At 35.6% G+C, this 24,908-nt stretch overlaps 2 protein-coding genes across 3 annotated transcripts; both read right to left on the bottom strand.

Annotated features, from left to right (window-relative positions):
* Window positions 1-13,947: 13,947 nt before the first annotated feature.
* Window positions 13,948-16,798, bottom strand: LOC132277811 (receptor-like serine/threonine-protein kinase SD1-8). The gene is made up of 7 exons (XM_059779657.1): window positions 16,024-16,798; window positions 15,530-15,661; window positions 15,307-15,429; window positions 14,589-14,728; window positions 14,500-14,532; window positions 14,245-14,349; window positions 13,948-14,115 (listed from the first exon to the last, which is right to left on the bottom strand). Exons 1-7 carry the CDS (start codon window positions 16,796-16,798, stop codon window positions 13,948-13,950), a joined length of 1,476 nt encoding a protein of 491 aa, XP_059635640.1.
* Window positions 16,799-18,595: 1,797 nt separating this feature from the next.
* LOC132307096 (G-type lectin S-receptor-like serine/threonine-protein kinase At4g27290) lies at window positions 18,596-22,628 on the bottom strand. 2 transcript variants are annotated; one of them, XM_059804771.1, is made up of 8 exons: window positions 21,667-22,627; window positions 21,164-21,483; window positions 20,922-21,044; window positions 20,245-20,384; window positions 19,869-20,079; window positions 19,485-19,728; window positions 19,244-19,394; window positions 18,596-19,160 (listed from the first exon to the last, which is right to left on the bottom strand). In XM_059804771.1, the coding sequence occupies exons 1-8, from the start codon at window positions 22,428-22,430 to the stop codon at window positions 18,855-18,857; spliced, it is 2,259 nt and encodes a 752-aa protein (XP_059660754.1). In that variant the 5' UTR covers window positions 22,431-22,627; the 3' UTR covers window positions 18,596-18,854. The 2 variants fall into 2 exon arrangements, with proteins under 2 accessions (XP_059660754.1, XP_059660746.1); XM_059804763.1 differs by having other exon boundaries at window positions 21,164-22,628.
* Window positions 22,629-24,908: the final 2,280 nt, after the last annotated feature.

Consider the following 24,908-nt stretch of genomic DNA (forward strand, 5'->3'; position numbering starts at 1 on the left):
GCAAAAATGTTACAGAATATAGGGAAGAAGACGGTGCCCATTGACACGAACAATTGTGATGGCCCATTGGATCATCATTTTCAAACTAATTTAAGACGTGGTACACTGCTCTGGTCAACGAAATCAATAGTGAATTGGTGTTTCCAATCATATACACAGTTACATTATTGAGATACATGCATGCATCCAATTCCAAATGATACCCATGCTTTGACAGGCATTTGGTTTTCAAAATCTTTATTATCTTCGGATGTATAATTAATCATAGGTTTTACCCTACTAATATGATTAAGGTCTTTAAGTAAAATTTCTGCCCCCAGTACTTTTACATATTTCCCCCTTATTTCAGATGATTTTTAGAATTTTTTTTTTCCCAGATAATTTTACTGTTTTTTTTCTTTTCATTTTTACATATGAATTATAATTCTTTTGGAGTTCTTTCATATATACTAAATATATATATATTTTTTGTTTTTAGTCCTGGCAATAAAAAAAGTATATATATATTTATATATATTAAATCCTAACAATAAACTCACACACCCACCTAGTTCAATGGCTAATTTGAAAGATGAAAAAGTACCATAAAGGGCCTGTTTGGATCGCGATAACATATAGGCATTATGGTTTGGTATGATATGAAAATAACCGTTTTGGTATTGATATGTTTTTAGTAAAAATCGGAACCTTGTTTGGTAACGACTGTTTTGTTTTTGATAATTGTAAATCAAAAACATGAAAACGCGTTTGGTAATGTCATGCATTTTAAGGAATCCGAAAACAAAACACGTTTAGGAAGTTAGTTTTGTTGTCAAAAATTATTGTGTGTTTTGAAGTGGTAAGAATTGAATTGAATGATACTATAAAGTTATTTGGTGTCGTGTTGCTTTTAGCTTATTATGATTGTGTGATTAAGGCATGATTCGGATTCTGAGAATAGATATATGACTATATAGTTATTGAGGTTATGTAGAGGAATGGATTGTTGGTAAGTGAATCTCATTATTATTTTGCGGACTGTGTGTTGTGTTTAAGGTTTATACCTGAGGACAGGAACGACATCTGTGTTGAGATTGGAATGATGATGAGAATGGCCTGGTCAACCATTTCTCCTGAGTCAGTCCATCTTTAGCACGATGTCGGGTCAAAGGTCTATGATTGTTTTAGTTTGTCAGAAACAGTGAGAGCATGGAATTGCAGATTGTGTCGGTGTGATAGTGTGAATTCAGGTAGTTGTGACGAGTAACGAGGTATGAGGTAGGATCAAGTGTTCGATAAAAGGTTGTGGTACGATCATTGATTATTGAAGATCTTGTTTTGAGGATTAGTGTCCTGGGTATAGGATAGTGCGTTTTATTGATTTGGTGACAAACGTGCATGCAGTCATTGAGAGATTCATTGTTATTCATCTTGAAGTTGTTAAGTGTAATGATTATCATATAGTGTGATTAGTAGTTGTTGGTATGGTTATGTAGTGGTGTAGCTACGTACTAGATAGTAAGTGTTTGGTCTGTCAAGGACATGTAGATTCGAGTTAAGATTGATTGAAAAATGAATGGGATTTCCTATTTGGGGTTTAGTGCGTCCCTTAGGGAATGAGCTGGGTTGGACGTGGTCATGTCGGGTGGTCTGGCGACCATTCATTTCTCGAGTTTTGGAACCTTTCGTGACTGTGTAAAGTAGACTGAAGTCCGTTTTGAGCCAGACACAGGGTCTAGTTAGTTTTGTATTGTGATGAGGTGAGATATGGGTACCCACATTGGGTTTTGGTGGCAGTGGTGTGTGATTGCCTGGTGACATCCGGTATCCAAGGCAATAATGTCGGTGGGTTCATAGTCGCGGGGTTTTATGAGGTTTCTTGGGAAGGTGTGTGGCTGTGAGCATTCTTTTTTAAGGAGGGTAGATTTCGAGGACGAAATCTCTTTAAGGATGGTAGATTTTGAGGATGAAATCTCTTTAAGGAGGGTAGATTGTGATGTTTCCGATTTTCGCCATTTTTCATTTTTTTCGAAAATTTTGTCATTGCAAGGGCATTTTTGTCTTTTATCGATTCGCGTGCCGGACACCGTGGGGTGTGCTGGTTGTGTCTGGGAGTTGGTTGGAACATTTTATTAAGTTCAGGACTCTTTGAAATGTCAGGATTTGTCATTTTTGTATTTTTCTGTTTTCGGGCTGGACGGTCCCGTGTGGGACCTGCTACTGGAATTGTTGCATACAGGAATTTTAATTGGGTTCAATTGCATCATGTTTATTTTATTTAATGTGTGGTATATGGTTGTGATTTAATATGTGTATATATGTATATGTGTGGTGTAAAATGAAAGTGAAAGAAAAAGAAAAATAAAAAGAAAATAGGTGGGACCCACATCAAAGCCTTAAAGTGGTCAAAGAGGCATTTTAGCGTCATTTCTTGCTTCCCTTTTTCTCTCTCCCACTGGTTCTCTCTCCCACCCTCTTTACTTGCTTTTTCTTTTTCTTTTGCAATCAAAACTTCAATCCTAGATTTCTCTCTCTATACTTGGTATTTTGGAGTGCCATTTGTGGCAAATTAAAGAGTGTATCGAGGGCTTCGAGTTGATTGGAGCCATTCTCTTTTTGGCTATCATTTGAAGGAGCTCTAAATTCTAGGGTTTGAGGGCAAATTGGGGGTTTTGCACAATTTTGAGGTAGGGGTCTTTAATTTGCATCTTTCTTGTTCCTTTGTGAGTAAATTCTTGTTATTTGATGCCAACATGCTTAATTAAAGTTAATTACCTCTTAAATGATTTTAATTGTGCATATGAAGCATGCAATTATTTGTATTTGTTGATCTACATGGAAAACATGCCTAATTGTTGAGTTTCTATGCTTGTTGTGTTCATTAAATTGCTAGAAATTGATATGAGGAAGCATGCTAGTTTTATAATATTAATTTCCCCCAATTTCCATAGTGTTAACAAGGCATGTACTATGCATTCATAACATGGGCATGAAAAAGGGATGAAATGTTTGAAAGGAATGAAAAGTGGGTTTTTTTGGGGAAGAATGTTTAAGAAATGGATTTTATAGAAACCGGGACGCCAAGGGGCTACCGAGGGTCTGTGGCGTTAGTGTAACCTAGAGAGAATTAGGGAGATCTCCCTAGCGTGGTTGAGCCAACTGAGCCCAAATGACGCCGCGGGGTTACCGAGGGTCAGGGACAGTGGCCAATCATTCTCTCGCATCGCCAAGGGGGTACCGAGGGACAAGTTACATTAACATTTTGAAAGGTGACGAATGGAAGTGATTTTAAGCATGGGGAGCGACATACATGTCATCATGCTTCATGACACGACATTGCTTATTTTTGAGTTGGGATTAAATGTTGTATTCTATCCCGGTCAAGCATGACTCATAATTCTTATTTCTATTCATTAATTGGATTCACAGGGCTAAAAGAGGTGCCTCTTATGTACCACTTACTGAGCTTGAAGCTCACCCTATTATTTAACATTTTTCAGGAACTGGGAAAGAAGTGTTGGATGCCGACCTCCCACATGCATAAAGAAGACTAAAATTTATCTTGTACTCTTTTGTATTTTGTCACACTTTTGTGAGGTCTCAAACTGTAGGAATGTGTATTTATTTTTGTTAACCATGGGTAAGTATTTGGACTATAACACTTGATTATAAATGATGTACATTTGTAACTATGTGAATGTTTTGATTATGAAGGGGAAAGAAAGTCATGGTTGATCTATTGTTGTCACCTTCCAATTATATAAATTCATATTGTTACCTTGAATCTAGAAATGGGTTACAACAGGTTTGGTATAGGTTGGGAATGTCAAAGCATAGCTAGAAAGATTCATTTCAATGAGTTCAGGGTTCAGAGGCCATGTGTGATATTTCCAATTTTCGGCATTTTTCATTTTTTCGGGCCCGACGGTCTCGTGTGGGACCTGCTACCGGAGTTATTGCATCCGGGGATTTTAGTTGGGTCCATTTGCATTATATTCATTTTATTTTATGCGTTTTAAGTGATTATGAATTAAATGTGTATATGTATGTGGGTGGTGTAAAAAGAAATAAAGATAAAACAAAAAGAAAATTTAATTTTTAGTGCTGGGTCCCACCACCACCTTAAAGGGTTAAAGAGACCACAAATGGTCTCAAATCTCTCTTTCTCACGCAGCTCTCTCTCTCCTTTCATTTTCTTTTCATTTTTCTTTTTCTTGAGACTTCGAATTTCTCTTCCATTTTTCGGCTAATTGGTCGGGTTTCTGGTCTAGGTTCCCTGATGGAAAATATTCCTCTTATCGTTCTCTATCATATAGTCAAAGGGTTTATTTTTCAGAGGAGCGATGATTATTTTATGAATTTTTGAAATTTGTGGATTTAAGGCTTTGGATGGGGTTTTGGGCCACTTAGAGTCGGATTCCGGAGCTCACCCTTTGGAATAGTAGAATCACCTCATTGACGGCTACGTTCCCACAGAATAGTTTTTCGTTTCGCCGCCGTTGACCGGCGTTGACTTTTGTTAACCGGCATTGACCGCGTTGACCAGCGTTGACTTTTCCGGCCAGGGATGTATTTTGGCTACTTTTGAGGTAGGGGTCTATAATCCATACAATCTTGCACCTTAGTGAGTTAATTTTACTTGAATTATGTTCTAACATGCTATATAGTGTTGATTGTATTTTGAAGTAACTTGATTTGTGTAGATGAAATATATGAACATGTGAAATAATAAAAACTGTATGAAAAGCATGCTCTATTTAAATTGATTGCCTTGAGAATGACATGATTATTGTGTTAGAAAATCTATGCGTATGTGTGTTGATGATATTATGAGAAACATGTTTATGTGTAATGGAATTTGTATTTTGTATGTCTAATTAACTTGAATTCTTGCAAGTTAATTATGTGTTGTATGTACATTAAAGGGAAGCATGATTACCTATTTTAGAGATTTGAATTGCAAAGTACGTGTGAAAGTTGTATGGTTGAATTAACGACTTGAAGCATGACACATTTATGCATCCATTGGGAAAGGAAAATGGGAAAAATGTTTTGAAAGCAAATGAAATGATTTTGGGTAAAGGTTTTGAAAAGTGTTTGTGAAAACCGGACGCCTAGGAGGCACCTAGTGGTCCGTGGTGTTAGTGTAGTCTAGAGGGGAGTATAGTTGAGCTAACTAGGCCGGATGCAACGCCTTGGAGGTGCCTAATGGTCGTGGATAGTTAGCCAACCCTCTTCTCGTGACGCCATAGAGGTGCTATGGGTTGGATAACACTAACGGTTTGGATGTTGAAACGGAAATGTTTCGGAAAATGGGGAGTGACATAAGCATGGTATTGCACTTCATTGGCATACATGGCGTGATTGTGACTTGGATGGTATATGTGTTTATATTAGATGTTTTGGTTATGGTATACATTTCTAGTATAGTATGATCCCGTTCTCTTATTTTCTATTCTATATGTGGATTCACGAGGTCATAAGAAGTGTGTCTTATACATTTCCTACTGAGCTTATGTTCACCCTTTTATTATTAACATTTTTCAGGACACGGAAGGGAAGTGGCGGACGACGCTCCTCCACAGGGTTTGATGGGTCAGTGGACTGTTTTGACATATTTCGTAACTATGAACTCATTTAATTATTGTTGCTATTGCTGTTTTTTTTTAAAACCCTGTGACGACATGTATATTATATATATTGACGTAGGAAAGGACGGTAGTGTCCTTAGTTAACCTCGGGTTCTGATAAGAACCCGATTAGCGATTCGGACCCTCGGATTTGGGTCGTTACACCATGTTTCGGCCGGCTGACCCTCACCATCAGTCGATCGAAATGTAATACCCCTAATTTTAAAAGGATAGTCTCGGTATTTTATTTATTGTTTTAATTGTGTTTTTAATTCATTAATTGATTTCTTAGTTATTTGTTAATTGTTTGTTTGATTTAATTAATTATATGTTTAATTGAAATACTTGTTTAGTTTTCTTAGCTATTTGTTAATTGTTTGTATGATTTAATTGAAAAACTTGTTTAGTTGAATTACTTGTGTGGTTGAATTATGTATTGGGTTTCTTATAATAAATAGTCAGGAATTTAAATGGGTGTTTATTTTATTTTATTTTCTTTCAGTTTAATTCATTTTGTTTTAGGGTATTGGGTAGTAGTCATGGGCTAACCAATTGGGTTTCATGGACTACTTGGATAAGGAGTTTAATGGGTATGGATCATTACCCTATGAATATATGTAATTAAATAATATATATTTAGGAAAAGTCCTTTAGAGATAATCTAGGGTATTTATTTTATTTAGATAAAAATTATATACATAGATTTTACGTAACTTATGTTTTTAATTACCTTTTTATTTTTATTTTCTTTTTATTAATTGGATGTGGATTGGGAAAAGGAATAGTGTTTGGTTGTAGCCTATTTATATGTCTCTATAGGGTTGGAAAAAGGGGCTAGAATAATATCACGTATATTTTAGAGAGAGAGAGAGAAGGAGGAAGGAGGAAGAAAAAGAAAGAGGCTAGGGTTTTGTCAAATCCTACAAATAAGTTCTCTGTTCTACACTTCTCCTTAGATCTGTAATCTATATGTCTCTAGTATAACTTAGAGATGTTTAAAGGATTAATTAAAATTAGAATATGTGTTTTAATTGAATCTAGAACTAAGTTTATGAAATTATTGTTCATAATTGTTCTTGGGTATAAACTGTTAAATTCATAAATTGTTTTGATTAGTTTGTGAATTTGATGCATGTTTCATATGATGTTTGTTATATCTGTATATAGATGGAACATAGAAACATGGCAAAGATTCCTGAAACGAATAATGCTTTAATGCACAGTTGAAATTCTGGGTTTTTTCACGTAACAGTGTCGGACCAATGTTACAGTGCTTGAGCACTTGGTTGTGAAGCTCGAGCATTGGGATAAAAAGCTCGAACATTTGGTAATGAAGCTTGAGCATTAGGATGAAAAGCTCGAGCAATTGGTTATGAAGCTCGAGTAATTGGTTGTGAAGCTCGAGCCTTGGACAGGTTGCTCGAGCCTTGAATGGATGCTCGAGCATTACTTGGTGAAGTCTCGGAAACAGCGTTGATATATTTAACAATTGGAATTTTGGAGTCCTAATCATCAAATAAGGATTAGGGATGTTTTAAATAACTTTTACACAAAGTATGGAAATGCTTAAGTGATGGTATAGAAAATATATATCAATTTGTTTAAGATTCTGTATGTGTAAGATATATGACATAGGAAACTTAAATAAATTATAAGTTGTCCTATCTTGTGTTAGCATAATATAATATTATTATTATGTATAACTTTGGATATTTTGATGTACTTCTGAAATTGTTACATCAATGGATGGATTGTGTGGATTTAATGCATTGGTATGGGACGGTGGCATTCTAGGTACGGATTAACCAAAATAGTTAAGTCCTACCTACTTTGTATAAGGGAACGGATTAACTAGCATGTTAAGTCCTACTTATATTCAAGTCAGGTCAGCTGAATAAGTTGAATGACTTATAGAGGATTACTTGTAGATGATTAATATTCTGGATTATATATATAATTATGGTGTCACGATATGAGCTTGTGTCTTAGGATCGATGGTTAGGGAGCATATATGCACTGGGATGCATAACTGGCTATGATGGTTGGAGGTAAACAGGCAGGATATGAAATCATGCAGGATTTAACTGTTTTAGTTAATCCATTCTGTATGTATGAATGGGTAGGAGTTAGCGTTTTGATCTAATCCTTCCCTCCGTATGCCACTGTCCCATACCGGTGTATATAATGCAAATGATCTGTAAATGATGCAATACCTCATACAGCACACCAAATACAATCCACATAATTCATATAGCTAATAGAACAGAATTTAAACAGTTTATCAACCAAAATCCAAACTGACATCCCTGTAAATTGCTAGAACCTTATTTAACAGTTTAGCAAAGAGAATCCAAAGCATTTTATCCACGTAATTGTAGAACAGAGTTTTAATATCCCAGCAATTAAAATTCCAAAACCGTAATCCATATAATTGCAGATTAAAGTGTAATGCCTCAGCAATTATAATCCAAAGTAAGCATAAAAAAAGTCTGATAATTAAATGACTCTATTATGCATTCAGAACATGATTTAAAAATCATTCTACAGTCCATTAAAATCTTAAAATAAAACTGACCAATTTAATACTGCTTAGTCGTTAACAGCCTGCAAAATTGGTTAAACTTTCCTACGGTTAAATCCATGAGCACAAAGACATTAATTTATTCAATGTGGCTCTAATATAGCATAATATAATATTTGGAATCCATGTTCCAATCCTTTTAATTGCTTGACACAGTTTGAGCAATTAAATCATTCCTATCCATTACACCTGTGAACAGCATGCAACTTGTTTTAGATTTTCCTACTGTTTAAAACATTAACATATAAATAACTTGATGCATCCTAGGGCTTTAATACTCCATGAATGAATGTTCAAAACCATCCCAATAATTCAACACATTTCAAAATAACAAATTTTTAGTCAAATAGTGCACAAAACAGTCCAGAAACACCCCAAAATCAACCTAGTACGTATAAACACCATAGAGCTTGCTCTCAAAAAGATGGAGTAGGCTCCAAGCATCCTAGAGCCAGCTCTCTAGCCCTTGGAGCCGGCTGTATAAAGAGGGGAGCCGGCTCTCTCTCCCTCTCTCAGAGTTCTGCACTACCTCGCTTTGTCTGTTGCGTTTCCGGCCATTTCTAGCCATTCCGTTCTTCATGAATATTGCTCCTAAGAATCTAAAGGATGTCCAGAGGCATCCCAGTCCTGTGATGACCTGAATTTGTGAAATTTTAATTTAATTATTTTGTGAATTTTAGACTGTTTAAATTAATTATTTATTTATTAAAATTAGTGGGTTTTGAATTTTGATTTGTTATATATATATATATCATTTGGGAAGCTTTTTGGCAACTTTTGACTTTGGTTCTTTTTGCACGTGGGTTTGTTGGAGGAAAGGTGAGAGAATGAGTCTTTCATTTGGTTTATTTTATATATATTGTATATATATTTTGTGTTCTAGATAAGTAGGTGATGGGTGGCAAAAGGAAAAAGAAAAAGGTGGACTGGCCGAAATAAAAAGAAAATTGAAAAATGGCAATTATAATGATTTTGGTGGAGCCCATAAGGATTTATTTTGCCAAAAATCAATGATGTTCACGTGGGTTTGGTCTGACGGAGTGAGATTGTATTGGAATGGAAATGATGTTCACGTGGGTTTGGTCAAGCGTATTGGAATAAGATTTTTTTTGTACGGTGAGATATATTGTGTCGGTGGAAAAGTCTTTAAAAGCTGAGTATGTGTGTGCTTTCAGTTTGTGTGAATAACAGGGAGAAATTAAACAGAGAGTTGAGACAGAGAGTTGAGAGAGAGAAAAATAGAGTGATGACAGAGAGAGTTTGAGCAGTCAGTGAGTGTGTCGAGAGTTACAGAGGGCGCAGCGGAAGCTTGAAAACTTGATGATCCAGTGAGGAAATACTTTTTCAGTGTAGGGTTCTTTATACCTTAAATGGCATGGGGAGGTTTTGATTAAATGTTTTATGAAATGTTTTGATTAAATGCATATTTATTTTGTTATACTTACCTGTATATGTTTATGTTGTGAAGCTGTTTTGTTAAACCTCCATGAAATTCTTGTTATGATTTTTCCTACTGGGACTTTTAGTCTCACCACCCTCAAGTTTTAGGTACCGAAGATGGACGGGGATCGTAGATTCGGGCTTAGGCTGAAGAGTTGGCGTGGATGATTTATTTTATTTATTTTAGAGATTTTTTTGTATATTTGAGGAAATTGACTTTGTAAAAAAGACGAAATTATTTTTGGGATCCTAGGTGTATTTTGATGTATTTGTATTTGAATAAATTGATGATTTAATTGAAAAATTCGGGGCGTGACAAAATGGTATCAGAGCTTGTACTCAGCCGGAAGTGTGAGTATAGTGATGATGTAGACGGGTGTGAGTGGGCGAGTGTGTAGCACTGGTGAGCTACCACTCGTACCGGGTGTGTGGGGGGATGGCGTTCACCGGCAGCTACTGGGATGGTTGGTTAGTGTGGTTGGGTAGGTAGCCCAGATTTGTTATTGTTCATTTTTTTTTAGTGGGCGGGTGACGCATCGACGAGCTACCATAACGGTTACGGTGTGTGTGGGCGGGTGACTAGCATTGTCAGCTACCACAACGTACTACATATCATTATATCTCACATCGCCTGGGGTAAGGATTTGGATTTAGTTTTGTGGTTATTGGTGTTTTTGGGTTTACGGACTGTTGGATTCGAATTTCAGGGACGAAATTCTTTTTAAGTGGCGGAGATTGTGATGACCTGAATTTGTGAAATTTTAATTTAATTATTTTATGAATTTTAGACTGTTTAAATTAATTAATTATTTATTAAAATTAGTGGGTTTTGAATTTTGATTTTTTGTACATATATATATATATATATATATATATATATATATATATATATATATATATCATTTGGGAAGCTTTTTGGCAACTTTTGACTTTGGTTCTTTTTGCACGTGGGTTTGTTGGAGGAAAGGTGAGAGAATGAGTCTTTCATTTGGTTTATTTTATATATATTGTATATATATTTTGTATTCTAGATAAGTAAGTGATGGGTGGCAAAAAGAAAAAGAAAAAGGTGGACTGGCCGAAATAAAAAGAAAATTAAAAAATGGCAATTGTAATGATTTTGGTGGAGCCCATAAGGATTTATTTTGCCAAAAATCAATGATGTTCACGTGGGTTTGGTCTGATGGAGTGAGATTGTATTGGAATGGAAATGATGTTCACGTGGGTTTGGTTAAGCGTATTGGAATGAGATTTTTTTTGTACGGTGAGATATATTGTGTCGGTGGAAAAGTCTTTAAAAGTTGAGTATGTGTGTGCTTTCAGTTTGTGTGAATAACAGGGAGAAATTAGACAGAGAGTTGAGATAGAGAGTTGAGAGAGAGAGAAATAGAGTGATGACAGAGAGAGTTTGAGCAGTCAGTGAGTGTGTCGAGAGTTACAGAGGGCGCAGTGGAAGCTTGAAAACTTGATGATCCAGTGAGGAAATACTTTTTCAGTGTAGGGTTCTCTATACCTTAAATGGCATGGGGAGGTTTTGATTAAATGTTTTATGAAATGTTTTGATTAAATGCATATTTATTTTGTTATACTCACCTGTATATGTTTATGTTGTGAAGCTGTTTTGTTAAACCTCTATGAAATTTTTGCTATGGTTTTTCCTATTGGGACTTTCAGTCTCACCACCCTCTAGTTTCAGGTACCGAAAATGGACGGGGATCGTAGATTCGGGCTTAGGTTGAAGAGTTGGCATGGAGGATTTATTTTATTTATTTTGGAGATTTTTTTGTATATTTGAGGAAATTGACTTTGTATAAAAGACGGCATTATTTTTGGGATCCTGGGTGTATTTTGATGTATTTGTATTTGAATAAATTGATGATTTAATTAGAAAATTCGGGGTGTGACAAAATGGTATCAGAGCTTGTACCCAACCGGAAGTGTGAGTATAGTGATGATGTAGACGGGTGTGAGTGGGCGAATGTGTAGGACTGGTGAGCTACCACTCGTACCGGGTGTGTGTGGGCGGATGGCGTTCACCGGCAGCTATTGGGATGGTTGGTTAGTGTGGTTGGGCAGGTAGCCCAGATTTGTTATTGTTTGTTTTTTTTCAGTGGGCGGGTGACGCATCGACGAGCTACCACAACGGTTACGGAGTGTGTGGGCGGGTGACTAGCACTGTCAGCTACCACAACGTCCTACATATCATTATATCTCACATCGCCTGGGGTAAGGATTTGGATTTGGTTTTTTGGTTATTGGTGTTTTTGGGTTTACAGACTGTTGGATTTGAATTTCGGGGACGAAATTATTTTTAAGTGGCGGAGATTGTGGTGACCTGAATTTGTGAAATTTTAATTTAATTATTTTATGAATTTTAGACTGTTTAAATTAATTATTTATTTATTAAAATTAGTGGGTTTTGAATTTTGATTTGTTATATATATATATATCATTTGGGAAGCTTTTTGGCAACTTTTGACTTTGGTTCTTTTTGCACGTGGGTTTGTTGGAGGAAAGGTGAGAGAATGAGTCTTTCATTTGGTTTATTTTATATATATTGTATATATATTTTGTGTTCTAGATAAGTAGGTGATGGGTGGCAAAAGGAAAAAGAAAAAGGTGGACTGGCCGAAATAAAAAGAATATTGAAAAATGGCAATTATAATGATTTTGGTGGAGCCCATAAGGATTTATTTTGCCAAAAATCAATGATGTTCACGTGGGTTTGGTCTGATAGAGTGAGATTGTATTGGAATGGAAATGATGTTCACGTATTGGAATGAGATTTTTTTTGTATAGTGAGATATATTGTGTCGGTGGAAAAGTCTTTAAAAGCTGAGTATGTGTGTGCTTTCAGTTTGTGTGAATAACAGGGAGAAATTAGACAGAGAGTTGAGACAGAGAGTTGAGAGAGAGAAAAATAGAGTGATGACAGAGAGAGTTTGAGCAGTCAGTGAGTGTGTCGAGAGTTACAGAGGGCGCAGCGGAAGCTTGAAAACTTGATGATCCAGTGAGGAAATACTTTTTCAGTGTAGGGTTCTCTATACCTTGAATGGCATGGGGAGGTTTTGATTAAATGTTTTATGAAATGTTTTGATTAAATGCATATTTATTTTGTTATACTCACCTGTATATGTTTATGTTGTAAAGCTGTTTTGTTAAACCTCCATGAAATTCTTGTTATGGTTTTTCTTACTGGGACTTTCAGTCTCACCACCCTCCAGTTTTAGGTACCGAAGATGGACGGGGATCGTAGATTCGGGCTTAGGCTAAAGAGTTGGCGTGGAGGATTTATTTTATTTATTTTGGAGATTTTTTTGTATATTTGAGGAAATTGACTTTGTATAAAAGACAGCATTATTTTTGGGATCCTGGGTGTATTTTGATGTATTTGTATTTGAATAAATTGATGATTTTATTTGAAAATTCGGGGCGTGACAAGTCCTTTATTTAAATTAGTTTGCAGTAGAAAGAACTCCAAAATCAATTACCATTTCATCATGTTTTATGTTCAAAACTGAAACCCAAATTTGTAACCAATTCCAGAATAAATTTAAACATACAGAGACGAGCAATTCAATATATATAAAACATAGATTCAATTAATAACTGTTTAATATCCTAAAGATCATCTAGGTATGCACAGAACACATGGCAAAGGGAAAGAGACAAAACAGAACTTGCCTCTGATTCCTTTTAGAAATCCTAAACTGCCGTATCTAGCAACTCCGACAATCTTAGTTGTTTTTACCGACCTCTGCTGCTCCTAGTTCACCCACGAGCATACGTCAAATTACTTTCCTTGATTCAGTCTTAGCCTAAGCCAAAACCCCAGCCGTCCTCTCTTTATTTCTCTCTGTTTCTCTCTATCTCTCTGTCCGGAAACTGAGTTTTTTTTTTTTTTTTTTACAAACCCTTGGCCAACACACTGTTCTTTAAATAGGCTACTATGAAACCCTAGTCCACTTATAATTGGAGACAGAAAACCCTAAGTCAATTCTAGTCGGCCAAAACCGCTAACGTGATCACGTAATATACAAATACAAAACCCTAATGTGATCTAACTAATGCAGTTATTAATTAAACAATAGTTAAATAATTTAATTAAATAAACCATTAAATTAAATCCCATTGTTTAATACATTACTAATAATACTTTCAATTAAACACATAAATCATGAAAATCAATTAACAAATAAATTCACACAACACCTAATTCATTTAAACATAAAACACGAAACCAATTAAACACCTAGCCACGTAGCAATAAAATAATAAAATAAAATTCCAATTATATCATTTTTAAAACTAGAGGTATTACAAAACCCCAATCTTCAGTCGACCGATGGCCTGCACAGTGAAAGTCCCGAGAGCACTTTTCTTTGTCATTGTTTCGGCCGACCGATCTTGCCTTGTTGGTCGACCGATCCTGTCTTGGCAGTCGGCCGACCATGGGCTATCAGCCGGCTGACTGCTCCTTTTGACCTGTAATGTTTGAGCAGCATTGCCAGCTTATGTCCTTGAGTATTCCGAGCCCCGGAGTGAGTCTTATGACGAGTTTGAACATAGGAAATGGAGTGTATGACCTAGTTGACCTCGGGTTAGGGTAAGGACCCGGGTAACAGTCCGGATCCATGGGTTCGGGTCGTTACAGAGTCCTTGTTTTGAATTCTCTGAAAGCCTCTTCACTGCTATCTCTTGTCCAGATGCTAGCTGACCCTGTAAAATCATTTTAATATAAGACTTTTTCAGCTATCACACCAAAGATTGGAGTTTTGTTTCATACATGAACGACCACACATACACAAGAAACTCTCTCCACACACACACACCATATGTTAATCATTAAATACTTCAACTTGAGATTACCTTGTCTAGCACAGATACACAAGAACATTCTCTCTGCACATATACACGCACCACATGTTAATCATATTACATACTTCAACTGAGATTACCTTGTATACAGGTCCAAAGCCACCCTCTCCAATCTTATTTAAATCAGAAAAATTGTTTGTTGCTTCCGCGATGGTGATCATATTGAAAATAGGTAATTCCATATTTTCTTCATCTCTGGCTTGAGACTCTGATAGCATTCCTATTAATCACAATAGGTTCAGGAATATAGAACTCATATTATTTTGGATAATAAGAAAATTTCCAAACATAAAACTGGACCATTTGGCCAGTTTTGATCTGAAGAATATGGTCAAAATAAATCCCCAAAATTTTCAAACTTCCAAAACAGAATATGGTCAATAAAGTTTTAATCACTGCAATAAAAATACTCTGCTGTAGTCTATACATTTATAATGTGAATGTTATGCTAGGAAGTTTGCATAAAACGCATTTTCATATTTCTGCTCTTATACAAAAATGCAATTCATAACTTGTCTTTGAGACTTTTCAATTGATGCAGCGAAAGTACAAATTATAATCTGAATGTTATGCTAGGAAGTTTGCATAAAACACATTTTCATTTTTCTGCTCTTATACAAAAATGCAATTCATAACTTGTCTTTGAGACTTTTCAATTGAAGCAACCATTAGTCAGCGAAAGTACAATTATAAACAAGAAAATCACTTAAATTTGCTGGCAGCTTGGACTTTTACTTTTGAATAAAATTCTTAAGTACTTAAAAAGTTAGATCTTTGCAATAAACGTTGTAACTTTACCTTGTCTCCGTGCTTTCTTCTTCCATATTATGCAAGAAGCAACAAGAAGCATTACTATAGCTACTGATACAACAATCATCACCAACACCAGTGTCTTGATCTTCTTGGAATTTGATATTAATTCTACAAAACAATTCAATTAGAAAAACAATCCAAGAAAGATTAACGGGTTAATCAACTTGATTTTAGTGTAATCTTAAACTAAAAAACAAGAGAAATATACCTAGGTCAGAAGCTGTAACCCGAATGTATAATTTTTGATTGCTAGATTCTATTACCCGTTTGATATCAATCAAGTCCCCATACCACAGCAAGCAACCACTTCCCCCTCCAGTAACATCTGAATTAGCATAAGCTGTACAAGAACAGTTCTTCAAGCACTCCAGTTTACAATCGTTAAGGCTCATACTAGCATTGATCCTAAACTCCAAGGAATCGGCATTTTGATCCCCTTTATCTCTATAAATCCTTCTCCTTATGAAAAATTCAATGGTTGTTTCCTCATACACCCACCAGACCAAATCGTCATCTCCCAATCTTGTGCTACTCTGGGTACACATCCAGTCAAACAGCTGCAAATCCTATCATAACTGATTTGAGCCACACTGGCCATAAATATCACATGGGTCATTAGGCCAACCACGCATGACAATCCATGCAAGGCTGATATTGTTCCATACAGAACGTTGGATTGAACCCGAAATAGTTAAGACAAACCTTGTAAGAGTAGATTCATTCTCCACATCATACTCAGAATACATCTCCTCTGAATTTGTGATGAACTTGGGAATGATGGGACGCTTGGATTGAAAAGGACCCCGCTGAATTGCTCACCATTCCACAATCCACTTCGAAACTTCTTGATAGAACCCTTACGAATGAAAAATTGTGGAAACCCACGAGAATCAATGCCATAGGTAAATTCTCCGGGAGAAGGGTCACCTGCACTCTTCCAAGGTGTCAAATACCGGTCCAAACCATTTTTTGAATCCCTTCCTAGCTTCATCCCTGCTAGCAGGGTATCGCAAGGATGATCAAAGCTTTGCCAAATATAACCATCTCTGCTTTCATGTCTCAAAACAAGATTTCCCGAGTCTAAGAGCTGTGCAACACTACTTGATTTTGATGATGAATCCTCCTTGATAATATTAGTAGACCAGACAACTCTTTCTGTATGGTCTTGAAGAATCAAATTTCCATCATTACCAATCTTCAGAATTCCTGATGAATCATTAAGCGGGTTATCGCGGTTTGCAACCCAGACTACAGTTTGAGTTGGGATGCTGTCAAACCATATTCCCAAGTATTGGTTTCTGGAATTGGTGGGACTGAAGAAGCCAAGCCGGAACTTTTTTCCGGCAGATACTAAGGTCATGGTTCCATTGATTGACTGGTATTGACTTAGATGATCATCTGCTAAGGAGATATCTGTAAGGTACAAAAATATGAAAGCAAAAATGTAATTGAATATAGCAAAGAAGTGTATACCCATTGACAAGAACAGTTGTGAGTGTTTTGATGCTATGCCTATTATATTATCATTTCCTAACTAATTTATGGTCATTGAGCTTTGCTCGTCTCCCAAATTTTCTGAGATCTGGTAAACAAAATCTATAGTCAAATTTAACATCTTTATTGCATAATTTGTCAAGTCCAGATGTGTAACACGGCATGTGGAAAGAGAATTAAATGTCAATTAGTCACTCCTAGCAATTATTATTATTATTATTATTATTTTTTAGCAAACTCATGGCAACACATCACATCAGGACGGTTAATGAAGATAATTTGTAATCTAAACATGGTTAGTTCAATTTTAAGCACCTCCATTACTGGTATAACAAATTTTACCAATTCATGTCATGCCTTTACGTAGTCCAAGTGTGCATTAAATTGAAAAGAAGAAAAACTGTGCGAGAAAGGAAAACAAGGTTTGACCTGCGATGTGGGATCGAATTTTATGTGGAGATGGAAGATTTCTGAGGTCCTTTATATATATATATATATATATATATATATATATATAATGATAAAACTTAGAAAAATAAATAAATAATTATTTCATTCCCCACGCTTTCTCGGTGGCCAAACAGAAAGTAACCAAATTAGATAAGAAATGAACAAATAAAACAGAAAGATGTTGGGAAATTCCAATTCCAATCTTGAGGTGAGATGAGAATCGACCAAGAATGGACCTCTCTGCAGGTGCTTCCTTGGATCTAGCTACACTTGGACGCATTCTATTTCCAAATTTTTGTAGAGATAGAGAGAGCAACGTTTGATGTGCTTTCTAGGGTTTTGTTCGTTAAATCAGTGTGTGACTGTGTGTCTAGTCTAGCAAACCAGAGACCCCATAACTTATTATATACCCAACTGTCGATCAAAATGGTAACTCATGCGTTATCTAAAGGCAGGCCTGTTAAATTAGTGCAATGAATTGAAGGCCTGTTCAATGGGGAGGCCCATATTGGGATATTCATATGTTCTACCCAATTTAAATGAGACGTGGATGATACTCAAAAATTTGGATTAAAATTTTATTCAATTCCGAAACTTCAATTCGATGCAGCTGAATACAGCCAACTAGGTATTTGTATTTGATTAAGATCTTTAAGTGCAATTTCTGCCCCCAATTTTACATATTTCCACATACTTTCATATAATTTTTAGAAATGTTTTCTTATAGATAATTTCTCTCTTTTTCTTCTTCTTCTTCCTTTTTACATGATTTAATATAATATTTTGGAGTTCTTTCATGTATTCTAAATACCTAAACAAAATATTTTCCTATTTGAGAAGTTATATTTTCATCTGGTAGGTAATAAGTTTTCGTAGCTTGCAATGTTCATATGGGCCTATGACTAGCTTTTGGAATTGCACCGTTTGCCTTTTTATCTAAACACCTGGGTAACAAAGATGTTGTAATACATGCTTACATTGTAGAGATACATGCTTACCCGATTTTATGAATGGAGACGGGAATGAAGAATGTTCTGAAAAACCTAGCAGGTTTTGGAGGAGAGTTGCCTTGCACCGAATATACTATAAATTTATTAAATTACCTTTACATATTATAATATATTACTAAAATAGGTAACCTTAACCCTCATTTCGTTTCATGTTGTAAATCTTGTGAAAAAAGAATAACTGCGATAAATGAAGGCAAAAATCCCTACCCTGGCAAGACCCCACGCCGTTTGGGGCGATTTTGGAGAACAAATTATGTAAATGAGGACGAGATAGGAGCTGCTCTGAAAAACCCGTCGACGACGAGTTTTGAAACCGTTAATAAGGTGAAAAATTAAATGAAGATATTGCCATCCCTACTCACAAGTGGACAAATACATTCCAAATATAAGCAGCTTACCCGAGTCTACCGTACTATCACACTAAAATATATTTGTATGTGATCCTACTAAACTACCATATCATATTAAAGTCTAAGACAAGGCTTCAGTAAGAGAGGGTGGAAGAAATAATTAATCTCACTTTTTATGCCTCCTACGAACACATATGGGTCAATAACTCAATAATATATAATGCTACTTCTACCGACCGTCCACTGTAGAAATGGTCATCTTATTTATAGTACAAGTTCTTTGCCCTAGCATGGACTCTGTCTCACAAGGGCTTCTATCTGTGAAGAAACCAGGTGGCTTAGGCTGGGCCAACATTGTGCCCTCACTATCAAACATTGAGACCACATACGACATCGTTGGTCTGTCTTCGGGGTGTTGCTGCACACACAAGAGACCGATCTGTACGCATCTTAGTACTTCAGACATTGGAAATGAATCCTCCATTTCTGGATCTATTAGCTCAAAGGCCTTCCCTTCAATCCATAATTGCCATGCCTGACACATCATATATCATGAAAGAATTAACCTTATAGAACAACTGTAAAGAGGAAGAAAACCTATTGTAACCATGAACTTACGTGTCCAAGAAGGTTGTGGTGATGGTCTGGATGATGGAATTGTCTGTTCCTTTTGCCACTCACTATTTCCAAAACTAGCGCTCCGAAACTAAACACATCTGATTTCATGGAAAATAGGCCATCGATGACATATTCGGGAGACATGTAACCACTGTTCCATCATAAGAAAAATAAATAATAATAAAAATCAACGGAAGTTATCTTATATGCATGCATCTTTAAAAAATAATTTAGCACTTACTAAGTTCCAACCACCCTTATAGTTTTTGCAAGTAATTGATCCCCTGCAAAAGCTCTGGCAATGCCAAAATCTGAGATTTTGGGATTCATATTATTGTCAAGTAGAACATTGCTGGCTTTTAGATCCCTATGAATAATTGTCAATCTTGAATCCCGATGTAGATAAAGAAGCCCTCGAGCAATCCCTATGATAATATCAAAGCGCCTCTTCCATACAAGAGAATTACTTGTGTCATTTGAGCCACCTTCAAATAATATAAAAAGAAAAATTGTGTTAAAATAGAAAACAACTTTATCTAATACTCATCTTTGTGATTATTATTATTATTATTATTATTTTGGCATTATTATGAAATTCGATTTAAGCAAAGGTTGAGAGCCAAACCAAAAATAAAGGAGTTCAAGCTTCCGTTGGGCATATACTCATAAACTAAAATTTTCTCTTCTCCTTGAATGCAGCATCCCAAAAGTCTTACCAGATTTCGATGTTGTAGTTTTGCAATCAATATAACCTCATTTTTAAATTCATGCGGCCCTTGTTTTGAATTCTCGGAAAGCCTCTTGACTGCTATCTCTTGTCCAGTTTTTAGCTGACCCTGTAAAATTTGAAGTTTAACATGAGACTTTTTCAGTTATCACACCAAATATTGGAGTTTTGCTTGATGCATGAATGAGCACGCGCGCGTACACAGACATAAGAACTCTCTGTCTACAAACACACACACATCTCAATCATAATTGCATACTTCAACTGAGATTACCTTGTATACGGGTCCAAAGCCACCCTCTCCAATCTTATTTGAATCAGAAAAATTGTTTGTCGCTTCCAAAATGGTGTTCATATTGAAAATAGGTAATTCCATTTTTTCTTCATCTCTGGCTTGAGAATCTGGTAGCATACCTGTAAATCACAAAAAGGTTGAGGAATATAGAACTAACATTATTTTCTATCACAAGAACATTTCCCAAATTTTAAAACTGGACCTTTTGGCCATTTGGTTGTTGCTTGGATTTGAAGAATATGGTCAATACAATTTCAATCAGTAACGTAAAAGAACTCAGCTGTACTTCACACAATTATGATATATATGAATGTTTATGGTCCAGGAGTTTTTCATACAACACATTTTCATTCTCTTCTACAAAAAGAAACAATTCGGAACATTTTTTTCGAGACTTAACAATTGAAGCAACCATTAGTCAGCAAAGGACAAACTATAAACATGAAATACACTTCAACTTCTTGGCAACTTGGACTTTATTTCTGAATAAAATTCTAGAGCACTTCGTTGAAAAATTCCCTGTTTAGATGATGAAAATATGTAGAATTCGTAATAGTTCCAAACTCAATAAGTCATTGAGAAAACGAGTTAGGGACATTGATGCTTTCTATCTTACAACTTTATCAAATATCCGCCATAGAATGATGTTTAATTACCTTGTTTCCGTACTTTCGCCTTCCATATTATGCAAGACGCAACAGCAAACATTGCTAAAGCTACTGATATGACAGTGAACACCAAAACCAGTGGCTTCATCTTCTTGGAATTTGACAGCAAGTCTATGATCCAATTCAATAATAATAATAATAATAATAATATTAAAAATCCCAGAAAGATTAAGGGGTTAGTGAAATTGATTTTAGTATAATCGGAAAGCAAAAAACAAGACAAAAAGTACCTGAAGTTGTGACCCGAATGTAAAGTTTTTGATTACTAGATTCTGTGAAACTTTTGATATCAATCAGATCCCCATACCACAACAAGCAACCACTTCCCCCTCCAGTAACATCTGAATTAGCATAAGCAGTACAAGAACAGTTCTTCAGGCACTCCATTTCACAATCCTTAAGGCTCATACTAGTGTTGATCCAAAACTGCAAGAAATCGGGCAATTTCACACCCTTCTTCTCTATAAATCCTTCCCCTTTGGTACAATTCAATGGGTGTTTCCTGACACACCCACCAGACCATATCAGCATCTCCCAGTCTTGTGCTACCCTGGGTACATATCCAGTCAAACAGCTGCAAATCTTAGCATCACTGATTGCACAAATACTATTTGAACCGCACTTGCCATAATTATCACATGGGTTGCTAGGCAAGACATGCATGGCAATCCATTCAAGGCTACTATTGTTCCATACATAACGTTGGACTGAACCCGAAAAACTTAAGACTGACCTTGTAAGAGTAGATTCACTGTTGAGTCCATACTCATAATATATCTCGTCTGAATCTGTGATGACCTTGGGTTCGAAGAGAAGGTTGGGTAGAAGAAGGATTCCACTGAATTGCTCACCATCCCATGGCCCACTTCGAAACTTCTTGATAGAGCCCTTACGAATGACTAATTGTGGAAGCCCACGAGGATCGATGCCATAAGAAAATTCTCCAGGAGCAGGATCATCTGCACTCTTCCACGGTGTCAAATACCTGTCCAAACCATTTTTTGAATCCCTTCCTAGCTTCATCCCTGCTAGCAGGGTGTCAGAAGGATGATCAAAGCTTTGCCAAATATAACCATCTCTGCTTTCATGTCTCAAAACAAGATTTCCCGAGTCCAAGAGCTGTGCTACAGTTGATTTTGACGATGAATCCTTGATATTAGTAGACCAGACAATTCTCTCTGTCCGGTCTTGAAGAATCAAATTTCCATCATCACCCATCTTCAGAATTCCTGATGAATCATTAAGCGGGTTATCCCGGTTTGCGACCCAGACTACGGTTTGAGTTGGGATGCTGTCATACCATATTCCCAAGTACTGGTTTCTGGAATTCTTGGGATTGAAGAAGCCAAGCCGGAATTTTTTCCCGGCAGATATTAAGGCCACGTTTCCATTGATTGGCTGGTATGGACTTAGCTGATCATCTGCTAGGGAGATATCTGTAAGGTATAAAAATATGAAAGCAAAAATGTAACATAATTTAGCGAAGTTGATGCCCATTGACACAAACAGTTGTGTCTTGTGATGCTATGCCTATTATACTATCATTTCCTAACTAATTTAAGGACATTGGCTATGCTCTTGTCTCCCAAGTCTTCTGTGATTGGATATACAAAATCTAGTCAATTTTTGCTGCATGTGGAATACAGTAATTGGAAAGAAAATGGCCAAAAACCAGTAATTCAAAAGTAGAGACTGAAGTCAAACCTGTGAAAGTCTAAATAATACAACAGAATCCCAAAGTTGAGAGAAACAAATAAGTTCCTCTGCTAGGTGATGTAGCCCAACAAAAATACCACACGTGTCCTAAATTAAAAAAATATCAAAGAGCTGTGCAACAGTAGTTGATTTTGATGATGAATCCTCCTTGATAATATTAGTAGACCACACAACTCTTTCTGTATGGTCTTGAAGAATCATATTTCCATCATCACCAATCTTCAGAATTCCAGATGAATCATTAATTGGGTTATTGCGGTTAGCAACCCAGACTACTTTTTGGTATGGGATGTTGCCAAACCATATTCCCAAGTATTGGTTTCTGGAATTGACGGGACTGAAGAAGCCCAGCCGGAACTTTTTTCCGGCAGACACTAAGGTCATGGTTCCATTGATTGACTGGCATTGACTTAGCTGATCATCTGCTATAGAGATACCAGTGACAGTGATGTACAAAAATATGAGTACAAAAATATGAATGCAAAAATGTAATAGAAAATAGTAAACAAGTTGATGCCCATTGACACGAACATTTGTGAGCCTTGTGATTGTATGCCTATCATATCATCATTTCCCAACCAATTGGGCTCGGTTCTTGTCTGACAAGTCAATAGTCACGTCAGTTCTACGTCAACACCAGATGGAATACGGTGCGAGGATAGAAATGTGAATACCGATTAGTAATTCAAAGGTAGTAATGAGAAGAGAATTTAATTGTAACCGTTCACTCCTAAAATTAGAATGAATTACTCTTTTTTTTTTTTTTTTTGGTACTACATTGTCATACTCCCAACAACTGAATAATTTCTTTTTGTGAGGTCCACCCACTATCATCACCTGTTTTTCAAATGATACAGTAAAATGTGCAAAATGATGTGTGCAAGTCTCTCAACGAATTGGATTTGGAACCAAATCCAATCCGAATCTGATTTGATGACTAGAATGTGGATTGAATATTTGTTTCGATAGTTTGAATACATTAATAATTTGATCCAATCAATATAATATATATTATATCGTACATATATTACCTATCATTCTGCAATTGATGAAAAAATTAATCAAAAATGTTTTTTACTTTATCATGCATCATATTGGAACTCTTAATTATGTCAGTTTTCTTCCTTCTATTGATTTTATTTTTATTTTTTATTTTTATTTTTTTCACTACTTAGGGCTTTTCGGTTGTGTGTAACTAAAAATCAATGTCTAATTTATACTCTGTTTTTGTTCATTTTTTTTGGCCGTTCGCTTTCTTTCTCACCCTTTTTTTTTTTCTTTTTTTTTTTTTTAATAAAAATGTACCTGTTAACAAATAGGGTTATTGGATTGTTTTTTTTTTAGGAACGGATGCTGCCTGGACGCGTGAAGACACAGCGATGAGGACATGACGACCTATTTGTGAAATTTTCTTTTATTGTAAATTTAAAAATACAAATTAGACTTAGAAGTCCAAAAACAACACAAGCCTGTATCTTCTTTTTGTTCTTTTTCTTGATGCGTTGTTCAAATCACATTCTTTATTTTATAATTTTTACATGATTTAATAATTCTTTTGGAGTTCTTTCAACAGAAAGACAAACTTTTAGGCCCGTTTGGTAACCACAATTGTTTTATGCTTTTGTTTTGACCCAAAGTAGAAGAAATGTTTCCGCTTTAGAGTGTATTCAACATTATTTCGAAACTTGTTTAGTAACCTAAATTTGTTACAAGATTTTTGAAAGAAAAAACGTGAAAGCATGTTTGGTAAAAAATGTTTCAAGTTTGAAAAATTGAATGGCTAATTAAATATGTTAATTTAGAAATATATATATTTTTTTTAACAGTGTTTTGTTATAGTGCAAAAACACACATAAAATTTTATAATGACAGCAAATATTACCAAACATATTTCGAACTTTTACTTTACTACCATACATTAACAAAAACAAAGCAAAAGCGTTAGCCAAACATGCCCTTAGAGTCTATGAGCCCTCGGAATTGCACATTTTTTCCTATTAGTCCAAATATTAATTCACTTCATAAAGCTTACAAAGTCGTACAATTATTGTGATACATGATGGTTAGTCAAGCGAAATTTATATCCCTGTTGACTCCCAAAAGCGGTCTAATTTGTTTATTGCCCTTTTTCAAAACTTGTGGAAGAATTTTGTAGACTCAAACACCATTTTTCCTCTTGAAGCCAATAAAAAAGACAGCTTTTAGGGTGACCTATTCAACATTACATTTCTATTTCAATATATATATATATATTTATAT

This window comes from Cornus florida, unplaced genomic scaffold, assembly GCF_030987335.1.
Source record: "Cornus florida cultivar Cherokee Brave unplaced genomic scaffold, ASM3098733v1 CherokeeBrave_3.0.0_Hap2_Chr01, whole genome shotgun sequence".
NCBI lineage: Eukaryota > Viridiplantae > Streptophyta > Magnoliopsida > Cornales > Cornaceae > Cornus > Cornus florida.

Excerpts from the sequence above, each read along its gene's own strand:
- LOC132277811 (XM_059779657.1), bottom strand. The coding sequence starts at position 16,798 with ATGGGTATACACTTCTTTGCTATATTCAATTACATTTTTGCTTTCATA. Across the intron at positions 15,430-15,529 it reads GGTTACAGCTTCTGACCTAG|AATTAATATCAAATTCCAAG; the intron begins GTATATTTCTCT and ends ATTGTTTTGTAG. Across the intron at positions 14,729-15,306 it reads GAAGAAAGCACGGAGACAAG|GAATGCTATCAGAGTCTCAA; the intron begins GTAAAGTTACAA and ends TGTGATTAATAG.
- LOC132307096 (XM_059804763.1), bottom strand. The coding sequence starts at position 22,430 with ATGGGCATCAACTTCGCTAAATTATGTTACATTTTTGCTTTCATATTT. Across the intron at positions 19,729-19,868 it reads CTTGAACTCCTTTATTTTTG|GTGGCTCAAATGACACAAGT; the intron begins GTTTGGCTCTCA and ends TATTATTTGAAG. Across the intron at positions 19,161-19,243 it reads ACCACAACCTTCTTGGACAC|GCATGGCAATTATGGATTGA; the intron begins GTAAGTTCATGG and ends ATGATGTGTCAG.